Source organism: Tupaia chinensis, unplaced genomic scaffold (genome assembly GCF_000334495.1).
Source record: "Tupaia chinensis unplaced genomic scaffold, TupChi_1.0 Scaffold146907_1, whole genome shotgun sequence".
NCBI classification, from domain to species: Eukaryota; Metazoa; Chordata; class Mammalia; order Scandentia; family Tupaiidae; genus Tupaia; species Tupaia belangeri.
In genome coordinates, this window is record NW_006206760.1 from 2,121,942 (window position 1) to 2,135,904 (window position 13,963).

Sequence of the window (13,963 nt, forward strand, 5' to 3'; positions counted from 1 at the left end):
GAGGCACAGCGGAGCAACCTGAAAAAGAACGGAAAAGAGATGTGTCGGGTTTGCAGGTAAAATGTCAGTGCTACACCACAGGTGGTGAAATACTGAACTAATCTGTACTTGCTGGCAAAGAGCTGACCAGACCCCTGCTGCCCCAGTCCTCCAGCTGACCAGGTCCTGTTGCCAGGAATCTCCTTCGGATGTCCAAGTTTCAGAGACTAAATTGCTTTGCGTAGATCACGTGATTATGTACCTGCTCCTCTTTTAATAACTCAAGAACTGGTTTCTGTGAAATACTGTATTTTGGCCCAAATGATGCACAGTATGGATATTAAGAAATGCTGAACATTGAAAGTAACTGTGGCCAAAAAGAAGAAAATATCAAGTGCTATCTACAGAGGTCCTCTAAGAGCCAGGCCACCTCTGAGACAGTACAGACCCCACTGTGAGCCTGGGGATCTGCTTAACCCAGAGGAACCAGCCCCTTCATGCTCACTGTCTGCCATGCACATGGTTGAGACCTCTAGACTTATTCTACTACTTTTCAGCAGAGTAAATAGGTAATAAATGTCATCAAGCCAACTCCCTAGGAGTCAAAACAGATCTGGTGAATGAGACCTTGGAGTGAGGTGGAAACAGGGTATGGAGTTGCTAGAGGGAGAAATACGATTTTAATTTATCGATAAGGAACAATCCCTAGATCTTTCACTTCTTATTTTCTTCTTTTTCTTTTCTTTTTTTTTTTTTTTGAAAACATCATAGATATTGGGTAATTGCTAGTGGAAACAAAAGCGAAGACAAAGATAATTTCTGAAGCACTACTCTAAACACAGTAAGAAACGATGCATTTTTGAAGTTTTTTTTTTTTTTCCACAAGGCATGTGTGCTCATCAGAGAGACAGAGGGAGGGAAAGTGAGAGATCACCCTTCATGGGGGATGGCCATGCTGCAATTCCTTCTCCTTCATCCTCCTCTTGGGATTTTGGGCACACATACACGTGCCTATGGTGATTTTCAAGCCATAGGGTCTGGGACTCAAACTGTGGCTCGCCATATGGGAATCCAATGCTTTAACCACCATGCCACCTCATGGCCCCCAAATATATGTTAAGATATATATGTAATACAATTTTTAAAAAAATCAAATCCATAATGCAAAAGTGATTTTCTGATCAATAAGTGTACTTTAAGACAGATCAGATTTTGATTTTAAGAGATTTCTTAGTTGTTCTCCACCTGAATTTGTTGTTATATCTCCTTGAAGACTCGAATCACCTATTTTTAAAACCGTATCTATTTATGGTTTTGCAGAAGTAACTTCTGTATCATCTAAATCAAAATGTCAGTTTGTAATTAGCAGCTTTTGTCAAGACATCCAGGACACTAAGTCTCTCCACTGTGAAGAGCTGACATTGTCATGACAACGGCTAGAAAGTTCAGCTCGGAGAATTTATTAAACTCACAGCAGTCACCTCCAGCTGTGGGTCAAGGCTAATGGTGGAGTGGGTGGTGGTGGTGTAAAACCCTGTCATCTCATTTCAAGTCTCTCTATAAATGTCCTCTGTCCATTTGTCAGAACAGTGAAAGGAAGACCTGCATTTGTCAGAAACGATGGTTATAAATCCACATTTTCGGTGCTTTATTTATTTATTTTTTAGATTTTTGCCATAGGGCATATACACTCACCTGAGAGAGACACAGACAGGGAAAGTGAGAAATCACCCCTCCCCCCAGGGAAATGGCCACACCACAATCTTTTCTCTTACTGGGATTTGGGGCACACATGTACATGCACTCGGTATGATTTTTCAAGCTGCCATGTCTGGGACCTGAACTGTGGTCAGCCATGTGGGAATTGAGTGCCTTAATCACCAGGCTATCTGCTGGCACCATTTGAAGTGCTTTAAAGTAGCAATACAGGTGGCACGCAAACAAAATAGCTATGTAGTCACAGATTAGTAACTGTGATAGAGTGACTCAACATACAGTATCTACTGCTGGGACCAGCAGATGGCGTAATGATTACATTGCTGAACTCCCATGTAGCCAACCATGGTTCAAGTCTTGGACCCAGTGGCTTAAACCTCACACTGGGCACGTGTGCATCATGTCCAACATCCCAAGAGGAGAGTGGAGGAGAAGGGATTGCTGCATGGCCATCTCCCCCTTGGGGGTGATTTCTTGCTTTCTCGCTGTCTCTAAAGCGAGCGTGCATACCCTATAGGAAAAATATTTTAAAAAAATTATCTATTGCTATAACAACAAATCTCAAATACTGGCCAATAGAGTTTCTTGTAACTGGACTAAGGGCTTAAATCAAACATGCAAAGAAGAGATTCTCTTGTCTCTCTGATCTCTTTGGTGGTCATCCCCAGCTGTGGCTACCATGGTGGGTCAAGTCTTAGACAATAAGATCTGAAGATCACCAGTCTTTGCTCTCAATTCTGTTTCCCACCCTGCTTCCAGGAAGCTGCCCTTCAGTTTTGCTTTTTCTTTCTACAAGCTGGACTCCCACCCTCCCTCCCACTGTCATCTCCATTATGAGAGAAAAATTCTTGGCTCAATTTTCATTTTATTTTATTATTATTTTTTGCTACAGGGCATGTGAACTCGAGAGAGAGCGAGCGAGAGAGACATCACTTCTCAGGTGGCAGGGCCACACCGCAATCCCTTCTCCTCCTGTCTCCTCTTGGGATTTTGGGCACACATGCACATGTACCTGGTGTGATTTTCAAGCCACCCAGTCCAGAACTCAAAACTACACAGTAAGCTATGTGGGATCCAGCACCTTAACCTCCATGCCACCTACCAGCCCCCTTGGCTCCAGTTTTAACTTCACCACTAGTTGCTATGTGATTTTGAGTTAGCTATTTAACTTCTCTGTGTCAGATTCCTCATCTTGTTCAATGGGGGAAATAATGGAGCTTAGAGTGATGTTGGAAAGATTTAATAAATTCTTTTTTTAAAAAAATTATTATTATTCATTCAATATATTTATTATTCTTCAGTTTGACCAGAGAGAGACAGAGAGGGAGAGAGGAAGCATGAGAAAACAAGTCTCCAGGTCTAGGACTTGAACCGTGGTTGGCCATGTGGGAGTCCAACACCCCAACCACCACGTCACCTGCTGGCCCCAAGATTTAAGAAATTCTTCAATGTAAAGTTTCTAGTACAGAGCCTGGCACATCAACTGTGCTCATTGAATGTGAACTTTTTGTCATTGTTTTAAAGCTGCATGCCCCAGGACCAGCAGACGGTGCAATGGTTACATTGCTGGACTCTCACGTGGTCAACCATGGTTTGAGTGCCGGACCTGGCGGTGAAACTCATACTGGGCACATGTATGTGTGTGCCCCAAATCCCAAGAGGAGAATGGAGAAGGGATTTGCAGTGTGGCCATTCCCCTGAGGGGTGATTTTTCGCTTTCTGTCCTCCTGCGAGCACATGCGCCCTATAGCAGGAACTAAAAAAACAAAAAAAAAGAAAAAGAAAAGAAAACCCAAAAAACTACAAGTACCTCTAGCTCCCTATTATGTTATTGTTCTCTTCTCAAAAAACTACAAGTCCCTCTAGCTCCCTATTATGTTATTGTTCTCTTTGCTTTTTAAACTACATGGGGGCTTCTGCTTCTATCATATTCTCAGAGCGCCCTACAATTTCATGAATAACCAATCATCTTTATTCTTCTCTATATGAGGGGTCTTCAAAGAGATCATGAAAAATGCATATTACAAAAAAACCATCATGGATTTCTAATTTCTTTTTGTATCACAAATACACTCATACTTTAATTCCACCTCTTTGCCAACCTTGTTGAAGGCCTCCCCCCTAATACTGTTAAACCTCCTCTCCTCCCTTCAAATGCTCTATGGCATTGTCTTCTAAAGACCTCTCTGAGCGTTCCTTTGGTGTTCTCTTGAAACCTGCATCTCCCAGTCCAACCTAATAAGTGTGAGTATACAAAGGAAGAAGGGCAGGTCTTGGCAGTGCTACTGTCCCCATCTAGGGTGACCCTGTCAAACCTTGCCATTGAGGAATCTTCTACAAGTCTTTCCTTCTGTGCACTTTCCCCAGCTCCAACTTACCCTGTCCCCAGCCGCATCACTGTCTTGGGTAGAAGTGTTTGCTGGCTCTCATGATCAGACTCTTTGGCTCGGCCTTCACAGAGTGCCACTCTGACCCGATCTTCCTCTCCAGTAAGAAGTCCTACTCTTCTCAAGCATGGATCTTTTTAGCCAGCCATATTCCCTCAATGTCTTGTACATTTCTGTTTCCGTGACATTTCATTCATGTTTTCTCACCCAGCTTTCCTTTCCTTCCCAACCTTTTTGATGCAGATCAATTTACTAAGGCTTAGCTTACATCCCACTTCCTTCTCGTGAAAGTCTTCCCAACAACCACCTCCTTTCTTCTCATCGATTTCCCACATCACTGACTGCCCATGTCAGGAGACAGGATATCACACGCCTGATAGCCTTGATTGCGAGTTCTCCCCTTGCACACAGAGAGCTTTCCTACCTAAGACGCTCTATGACAGCAGGAAGTCCCAGTTTTGTTTTCTTGGCAACAATGACCACTGCTGCTTGTATGTAAGAAAACCCTGGCCCAGTTAAACGTTTACTGTGTGTCTTTGATGTGGCAGATGCTGAATTGGGTATTAAAAGAACAAAATTCCCGATTTCATTCTTGGAGATACTGGAAGCAAAGATTGCACAGAGCTTTCTTATAAGGGCTAGGCCCTCCCAGAAATACACATGGTTGGAATTCTCTCTGTTAACAGGTTGGCCAGTTCAAGATTCTTATTTATTAATCTAAGATTGTCATCTTTATTAGGTTAGAATTAGAAATTTAGTCTGTTCCCCAACAGTGGCTTAAGTATTTAAAAATTCTTGTGGGCTAGTCCAAAGGCTGGTGGTTAAGGTGGCTGGATGCACATGACCCATGGCATGGTTTAAGTCGTAGACCTGATGGTAAGAAAAAACACACCAGGTACATGTGCATGCGTGCCCAAAATCCTAAAAGGAGGGGTAAGTGGATGAGAAGGGATTGCAGAGTGACCATGCCCATTGGGGTATTTTCTCACTCCCCACCCCCCTCCCCTTCTCTTTCTCTGGCAAGTGCATTAGCCCTCTGGCAAATCTTAAAAACAAAAACAAAACAAAAACCACTTTGTTCCTATTGGGTAGGTTCCAGTTTTTCTGATGAATATCCTTCCTTATTTTCCACAGTCTCTCTCCATTCATTAGAGAACTCCTGTGGCCCTGTCAGCTGTCTCAGTGCTAGAAAAATGGTGGCAGATCAATCATTTATCTTGAGTATTAACTTATACTCCAAAGGTGATTTTGGATTTTAATTGTATTATAAAATTAAACTATCGCTTTTGTTTGTTTGTTTGTTTTTTTTTTTGAGAGGTTTTCGCTATAGGGCACCGTGCGCTCGCCAGACAGAGAGAGACATAGAGACAGAAAGCGAGAAATCACTCCTCAGGGGGGATGGTCACGCCGCAATCCCTTCTCCTCCATCCTCCTCTCAGGATCTTGGGCACACACGCACACGCGCCCGGTGTGAGTTTTAAGCCACCGGGTCCGGGACGTGAACCGCGGTCGACTACATGGGAGTCTAGCGACATAGCCATTACGCTAACTGCTGGTTCCCTCGTTTTTGTTTCTATAGTGGATCAAGAGATGGCTTTATCCTAATTTATGCTATATATTTTAACACTGGACAGAAAATGGAGAGAGAATGTTTTACCAACGGAATCGTTTTGACAAAAGAGCAAGTGTGATAATGAAAAGCGAAACGCCATACCTGGGTCCACTCGTTCGTCTGGGGGTCGTAAGCCTCCACCGTGTTAAGGTAAGTCTGTCCGTCATACCCGCCCACTGCATACAGCTTATCGCCCAGTAAACAGACGCCCACCGCGTCCCGGCTGATGCTCATGGACGCCACCGCGGTCCACATGTCTGTTTTGGGGTCGTATCTGAGACAAAAGTGTAGAACTTCAGTGGATACAATTCTCAACATGTTTTCCATGAAAAAAGTTTAATTCTTTTTTTGGAGAGGTTTTTTGCTATAGGGCGCGTGCGCTCGCCAAAAAGACAGAGAGACAGAAAGTGAGAAATCACCCCCCAGGGGGGATGGCCACGCCACATTCCCTTCTCCTCCATTCTTCTCTCGGGATCTTGGGGACGTACGCACATGCGTCTGGCGTGAGTTCTAAACCACCGGGTCCGGGGCGTGAACCACGGTCGACTACGTGGGAGTCCAGAGACATAGCCATTACGCTAACTGCTGGGTCCCAAGAAAAACTTTTAAAAAAGCAGCTAAAGTAAAGACTGAAAACTGCTTTAATGATTGGACTACTTAAAATCTAGGGAAATCGGCACGTGAAGCGCTGTGTAAGATGACACACGGCCTCAATCATCCCAGCTGTCCGTTCGTGGACCCTCGTGTTCCTTGCACGAGGTGTCCTGAGTAGAGCTGCCCACAGTTGTCTAAGAGCAGAGCTGCCATGCTAGGGTGACCCACGTTCTCTCTAATACCTCTTAGACCAAAGAGCAGCCCTTCACGGGTGCAGCAGGACAGTGAGCCCACCATTCACGAGGCCAAGAGTACAATGCCTTCCATATGCCTGACCTAGGATATTACACAGAACAGGCGTAGTCTGAATTGCTTCCTCCCCAATATGGGTGAAATGCCCGGATGTAATTACTCCTTCATGAAAAAACAACCACCGCATCTTATTTGTGATTTCTCAGAAAGTGCTCATTATCCACAAACTTTGCTTTATTTTTTTTTGATCCTTCTAGTCATTTACAACTTATTGAGCCGGTCACACTAATCTCAGAAGCAGTCTAGACACACACACACACACACACACACACATTTATTAACTTCCTACTTCTCTAGAATCTCAAATCCTTAATAAAGCCTTAGACTCCATGATCCGCCCGTACACCACTCCATTCCTCCCTTCCCATCGCTCACTCCATCACCCTGTCCTCCAGCCATCATGGCCGCCTCTTGGTTTCCAGTATGGCCCATTTTCCTTTCTGTTTGGGAGTGTTCACACAGGCTCCTATTGAGGCCACCTCCCAAACCCATTCAGTTCTCCCCATTGCTTGGAATAGATTTCACATCGCAGACAGGAACCTGGTCTAGGGGCCAAGTGTTCTGCTCGTGGACTCTTTGCCTGGCCCCATACTTTAGTTTCATGAACCCAGTGAGGACGATGTGTTTACTAGGCTTGTAAGTCTTATTCTCAGCCTTTTGTTCTAGTCTGTTACTTTGCAGGATTCCCTTTCATACTAAAATGTGTCATCAACGTCCCTGTCCTTTACACTTCTCATTTAACCTCCAGCCTCTATTCATTCTCTCTGAAATTCATCAAGCTCCTTTTCTTTCCTTACTCGGTGTGGTGTTCAGCAAACGCGCACAACGTAATCACGTGTCATGTGATTCCATCCATCAGTCAATCAATCAATGCAAAGTTTCTCAGGCAAAGTTTAAGGCAATGGCAGCAGCGTGGAGAGAGAAGAATCTGCCTGGGCCACTGGTGGACAGAGGGCGAGACGCCCAGAGCGGACAACCCAGGCCTCCAGAGCACCCAAGGGACCGCCTCGCAGAGGTGGGTGCTCGGTAAGCAGTTGCTCATCTGTCTGAAAGCATCAGAGATCTATGTCTTTGTCCCCCTCTGGCCCCCCGACCCCGTTTCCCTTCACAGCACGTTACCTCTCCACGCAGTCCGAGAGCCGGGAAGTCAGGTTGGAAGCGGGGGCGTCATGGCCTCCGATGGCATAGAGCAGCCCGTTCCAGGTCGTGACCCCCACGCCGCCTCTCCTCTTGGACATCTGTGCGCACGGCGTCCACTTGTTCGTGTGAGGGTCAAAACACTCTACGGACTTGAGGCAGGAACTTCCGTCGCGACCACCAACTGCGTAAAGTCTGTGAAAGGAACGATGAAACGGTACAGAGGGAACAGTGTGGTGACTGTTTTGAAGACAGAGGCTATTCTTGCAGGATTCCATGGAGTTTAAGGTGCATTGAGTACGAGGCACCTTGGCACTGTATGTGCCATTAGGAAAGAAATATGCCAACAGTTACATGACACCTGCATACACCATATGTGTGCGCATGACAAAGAGCAAAATGACACACAACGGCAGGAACAGCTACTTCACAGCTGCCACCTGTCTGACTCGTCATGCTGATTATAAGATGCACGTACTTTTTTTCTTTTTTTTTTTTTAAATTTTAGTTTAGCCATTGGAAGCATGTGCTCTTGCCACAATCCCTTTTCCTCCATTCTTCTCTTGGGATCTGGAGCATGCATACACATGTGCCTGGTGTGATTTTTTTTTTTTTTTTGAGAAGTTTTTGCTATAGGACGCATGCGCTCGCCAGACAGGCAGACAGAGACAGAGAGATAGAAAGCGAGAAATCACCCCTTGGGGGATGGCCACGCTGCAATCCCTTCTCCTCCGTTCTCCTCTCAGGATCTTGGGCACGCACTCACACAAGCCCGGCGTGAGTTTTAAGCCACCAAGTCCAGGATGCGAACCGTGATCGACTACATGGGAGCCCAGCGACATAGCCATTACGCTAACTGCTGGTCCCGTGCCTGGTGTGATTTTTCAAGCAGCCAGGTCTGGGACTTGAACCATGTCATTGGCTATGTGGGATCAGTCTCCTTAATCACTGTGCCACTGGCTGGCCCAAAAGGCACTGTCAGTTCACAGGGGTCAAAGTGTGTGTCTTAGAATAGGTGAAGATATGGCACAGACACGGACCATGTCTTGTTTTTAAGTAGCTAAGACAGCGCTTGACTATAAAGCACAGAAACTAACCTTTCTGAGCACCTGCCACAGGTGAGGTGCTTTACATCTATTAACTTAATCTCCCCCGTGACGCTGGGAGACACCATCCGTACCTCTGTTTCACAGGTGAAGAAACAGGGGCTCACAGAGAGTAAGGGGCTTGCACGGGGTCACCCAGTAAGAAGCAGAATCAGGACACATGGTTACATTGATGAGCAGCTGAGATGCTCTTGTAATATAGCAATAGGAGAATGAAAGAGTAGCTTGAGACAATGGCATGTAAATGAGTATATAGAAATTATTGTAGAAGAGAATATGTTAATCTAAAATATGGTATGTGAATGACCTAAATGCTGTTCGATTTTAATGCATTAGCAGTCCATATGTGAAATAGTTTTTTACTCTGAATTAAAAATATATGTAAACTATTTTTAATGATTTAGACACAATATTTTTTATTAAGCAAAACATTTTCCTGTACTTTTCTTTTTTTCGGAGAGGCTTTTTGCTATAGGGTATGTGCGCTCTCCAGAAAGACAGAGAGAGACAGAGAGACAGAAAGTGAGAAATCACCTCCCAGAGGGGACAGCCATGCTGCAATCCCTTCTCCTCCATTCTCCTCTCGGGATCTTGGGCATGCACACACACGTGCCTGGCGTGAGTTTAGGTCACCGGACCCAGGACTTGAACTACAGTTGACTATATGGGAGTCCAGAGACATAGCCATTACACTAACTGCTGGTCCCTCTATCATCATTTTAAGACTATTTCAATCCTTACTTCTTTCTGATTCTGGACGACCACAAAGTATTTTAAGTAAGCAAATGGTATGCAACAAGCACCTTTTATTTACCACCACCGAGGGCTTGTTTCACAGAAGAAAGGACTGAAAGGGTATGTGTGCGGTTTTCTAGTAACAGGAACTTTTGGTGACAGCTCCATTCAAAGCTATTTACAGCAGACAAGAGGCAAGAGAGGTCTTTCTAATCCCCCTCCGGCTATCCCCAGTGTAACAAGATAAGAAAGGGGAGTAAAAGTAAAAATAAGCCAGCAGAAAAGATGGAAGAAAATTTTAAGGCAACCCTGAGAGAAATTGCCTTAGGGCAAGTGCACTCACTAGGGAGAGAGAGAGAGGGAGAGAGAGAGAGACAGTGAGAGGGAAAGCGAGAAATCACCTCCCAAGGGGGATGGCCATGCCACAATCCTTTCTCCTCCATTCTCCTCCTGGGATTGTGGGCATGCATGCATACGTGCTCGAGGTGATTTTGGAGCCACCAGGTCATGTGGGAGTCCAGTGACATAACCACTATGTCATCTGCTGCCCCTGACACTATACGACCTTTTTTGGTAAAGAATTATTTTATTTAACTTTATTTATTTATTAATTTAAATTTGACCAGAGAGGGACAGAGTGAGAGAGAAAGAGAGAGGGAATAGAGAAAGCAAGCTGCCAGGTCCAGGACTCGAACCACGGTCGGCTATGTGGGAGTCCAGTGCCCTTAACTACCACACCACCTGCTGGCCCAACACTATACTACTTTTAAAAGACTGTGTACTTATTTATTTATTTTTTGGGGGGGCCATAGGGTATGTGCGCTTGCCAGAGAGATAGAGTGAGACAGAGATAGAGAGAAAGTGAGAAATCACCCCTGAGGTGGTGGCCATGCTGAAATCCCTTCTTCTCCATTCTCCTCCTGGGATTTTGGGCATGCACCCACATGTGCCTGGCACGATTTTCAAGCCATTAGGTCAGGAGCTCAAACCATGGTCAGACTTGTGGGAGTCCAGTGCGTTAACCACCGTGCCATCTGCTGGCCCAAGAATATGACCTTTCAAAGGTCTATAAACTACAGATTTTTACTGTACAGATGATTAATATTGAATAGGTATGTGATATTTCTATTTTGAAAATGACAGACAGAAGTGTATAGTATCTACATATTAGAATGAAAACCTACCTTAAGTTTTCATTTATATTTAGAACTACTATAAAAAAAGAGAGATTATTTTTAAAAAAGTCTTTTAATCACTCCTAAAGTATTTCTCTGCGTATATATATTAGAAAGCACCCCCCCATGGGAATGGTCTCACCATGACCCCTCCTCTTTAATCTCTCCCTCCTTTCAAGATTTAGGGCATGGATGCACACACACTTGGCACGTGTTTTTGAAGCCACTGGGTCTGGGACTCGAACTGCAGCTGGCCATGTGGGGTCAGGCCATTTTAACCCCTGGCTATCAGCTGGCCTTCTCCATGTATATTTTTAACTTGAACTGATATGGGTTAATAGTTTTGTTTTACTGCATTTCAAATGTAATTTTAAATACTTCCTTACTTTCCACTCAGTACTGCCACGCCTACTGTGCTCCTGGGGGTGGACATCGTAGCAACGAAATTCCACTGGCGGGCCTGAGGGTCCCACCTCTCCACCGTGTTCAGGTAGCTCCAGCCATCATGCCCTCCGACCGCATACATGGGGCCTTCCAGTACAGCCACGCCTGTGAGGAGACAGGAAGAAGGCATGACTTCTGATCTGTTGCTAAATCTTTGAGAAAACACATTTTACCTGAACAATAAACTTTAAATATGCAAATTTAGCCAAACAAAAATTTCTGATATAGGCGTCTGGTGGTGGCGGAGGTGTGTGTGAAATAGCTCTGCAGTCTGGTCTTAAAAGTTTTAGAGGCATGGGACCAGCAGTTAGCATAATGGCTATGTTGCTGGACTCACACGTAGTCGACTGTGGTTCAAGTCCCAGACCTGGTGACTTAAACTCACGCCGGGTGCGTGTGTGTCCATGCCCAAGATCCTGAGAGGAGAATGGAGGAGAAGGGATTGCGGCACGGCCATCGCCCCTGGGGGGCGATTTCTCTCTTTCTGTCTCTCTGTCTCTCTCTGTCTTTCTGGCGAGCGCACGCGCCCTATAGCAAAAGTTTTAGAGGTATTACTATTTTTTTTTTTTTTGAGAGATTTTTGCTATTGGGCACATGCACTTGCCAGAGAGATAGAAAATGAGAAATCACCCCCAAGGGGGGATGGCCATGCCACAATCCCTTCTCCATTCTCCTCTTGGGATTTTGGGCATGCACACACACCTGGCATGAGTTTTAAGCTGCTGGGTCTGGGGATCGAACCAGGTTGACTACATGGGAGTCCAGCAATGTAACCATTACTCCATCTACGGCTCCAAGAGGCATTATTTTTGGGGAACAACTATGAAATGTTATTTTAAATTTTAAAATTGCCTCAGATGCATACATTACCACTACTTAAGACATTTTTTCAATAATCTGGATTTAAGATATATTTGAAAAAGCATTTTTATTCCTTTCCCCCATTACTTTAAATTCATGAGATTTTACTATGGTCCTATTTTTAAAAATAGTTGTCTTTTTTAAAAAAAGAATTATCCACTCAATTTTATTTATGATCAAAATTATTATTATCGTTTATTAATTTTCTAAAAGGCACGTGTGCCTACCAGAGAGAGACAGAGAAAGAGAGGGACAGTGAGAAGGCCAGCTGCCAGGTCCAGGACTTGAACTGCGGTTGGCCATGTGGGAGTCTAGCACCTCAACCACCATTCCATCCATTGGCCCCAACTGTAGTTAGATTTGATACCACAACCTATTGGTATGACTCATGGGCAGAGAGCATTTGTTAATTTAATCCCACAGATATCTACTGAGCTCCTACTAAGTGCCAGGCACTCAACGGAACACAGAGGCAGGGGTTGTGCCTTCACAGACCTATTTTAGTCAGGGGACAGGCACAAATATGTTTCAGTTATCGTGAAATGCTAGTTTTTTAAAAAAGAATTATTTATTTAATTCCATTTGTTAGTATTATTTTTTAAATTTGACCAGAGACAGACAGAGAGAGAGAAAAGGAAAGTGAGAAAGCAAACCACCAGGTCCGGGGCTTGAACCACAGTCGGCCGGGTGGGAATTCAGTGCCTTTAACCACTATACCACTTGCCGACCTTTGAAATACTAATTTTAAAAAATGGAGCAGAGTAGAAGGGTAAGAAAGGGTTGGGAAGATGATAAGGTGATGTTTGAGTGGAAATGAAGTTAGGAAACCTGACGTGGGCTATCTGAGGGGGAGAGGGTGCTGCACGTGCAGAGGTCCTGAGGAGGCTTGTGCTGGGGGTACGGTAAGGGCGTGTGTGTGCATGTGTGTGTGCATGTGTGCATGCGTGCACGTGTGTGTGAGTGCGTGTATATGCATGTGTGTGAGTGTGCGTGTGAAGGAGTGCTCGGCCACTCAGCAGCCACGTTGATCGTCCCCTGCCTGTCAGAGCGCAACAGGGCCCAGGAAGCCTCACGCACCGCACCCCGAGCCCGCCTGCGTGGCCCAGCTTACCGAGGCCGTGCCGGTGTGTGGACATGGGCGGCATCACGCTCCAGGTTTTCGTCTTGGGGTTGTAGCACTCGACAGTGTTCAGCGTCTTCAGCCCGTCGCGGCCCCCCACCACGTACAGTTTGTCATCTAACACCGCGACACCAAACTGCAGCCTCCGCCCGTTCATGTTCGCTACCGGGGTCCACATATTTGTACGGAGGTCGTACTTCTCGATGCTCGTTGCTCCTTAAGGGTGACATATACGAGTTACGTGAATAACATTCTACCACGACTGGCTGTTTTATGCAACGCTATGCACAAAAGCATCGCTTTATTAGCACTGATGACAATAGCTCTGTAACACCCATAAGGCCCCTGCGTGATCTGGCCCCTGTTGCCATCTGTGAGCTCATGAAGGCCCCCACGAAGTCCCAGTATTAAAAGGACGGACGGGCAAGGATTCCCTATCAAAGGAAGCTGCAAGCAATACCCAGCGGGGGGCAGGAAGGGACTTCAGTGCCATGGAAGCCACAGGAGAACGTCCATAGCAGGTGGGTCTGCCAACAGGAACAAATGCTACTGAGAAGGGCAAGGAAAGTGAAGACTAAAAAGTATTGGACTGGAGCCAGTAGGTGGAGTAGTGGTTAAGATGCCGGACTCCCACATGGCCAACTGCAGTTCAAGCCCTGGACCCAGGGGCTTGAAAGTCATGTCAGGTGCATGTGCATGTGTGTCCAAAAAATCCTGAGAGGAGAATGGAGGGGAAGGGATTGTGGCGTGGCCATCTCCCCTGTGGGGGTGATTTCTTACTTTCT

At 45.4% G+C, this 13,963-nt stretch overlaps 1 protein-coding gene across 3 annotated transcripts in view; it reads right to left on the reverse strand.

Annotated features, from left to right (window-relative positions):
* KLHL5 (kelch like family member 5) overlaps positions 1 to 13,963 on the reverse strand; it is a 73,717-nt gene that overhangs the window by 7,417 nt on the left and 52,337 nt on the right. For 2 of the 3 annotated variants that reach the window (XM_027768567.1, XM_027768569.1), the window contains exons 8-11: positions 13,170 to 13,394; positions 11,140 to 11,302; positions 7,720 to 7,932; positions 5,797 to 5,968 (exon numbers count right to left, since the gene is read on the reverse strand). In XM_027768567.1, the coding sequence (XP_027624368.1) occupies positions 5,797 to 5,968; positions 7,720 to 7,932; positions 11,140 to 11,302; positions 13,170 to 13,394 (773 nt within the window). Of the gene's footprint in view, positions 19 to 5,796; positions 5,969 to 7,719; positions 7,933 to 11,139; positions 11,303 to 13,169; positions 13,395 to 13,963 lie in introns of all 3 variants that reach the window. The other variant, XM_027768568.1, reaches the window with a different exon arrangement.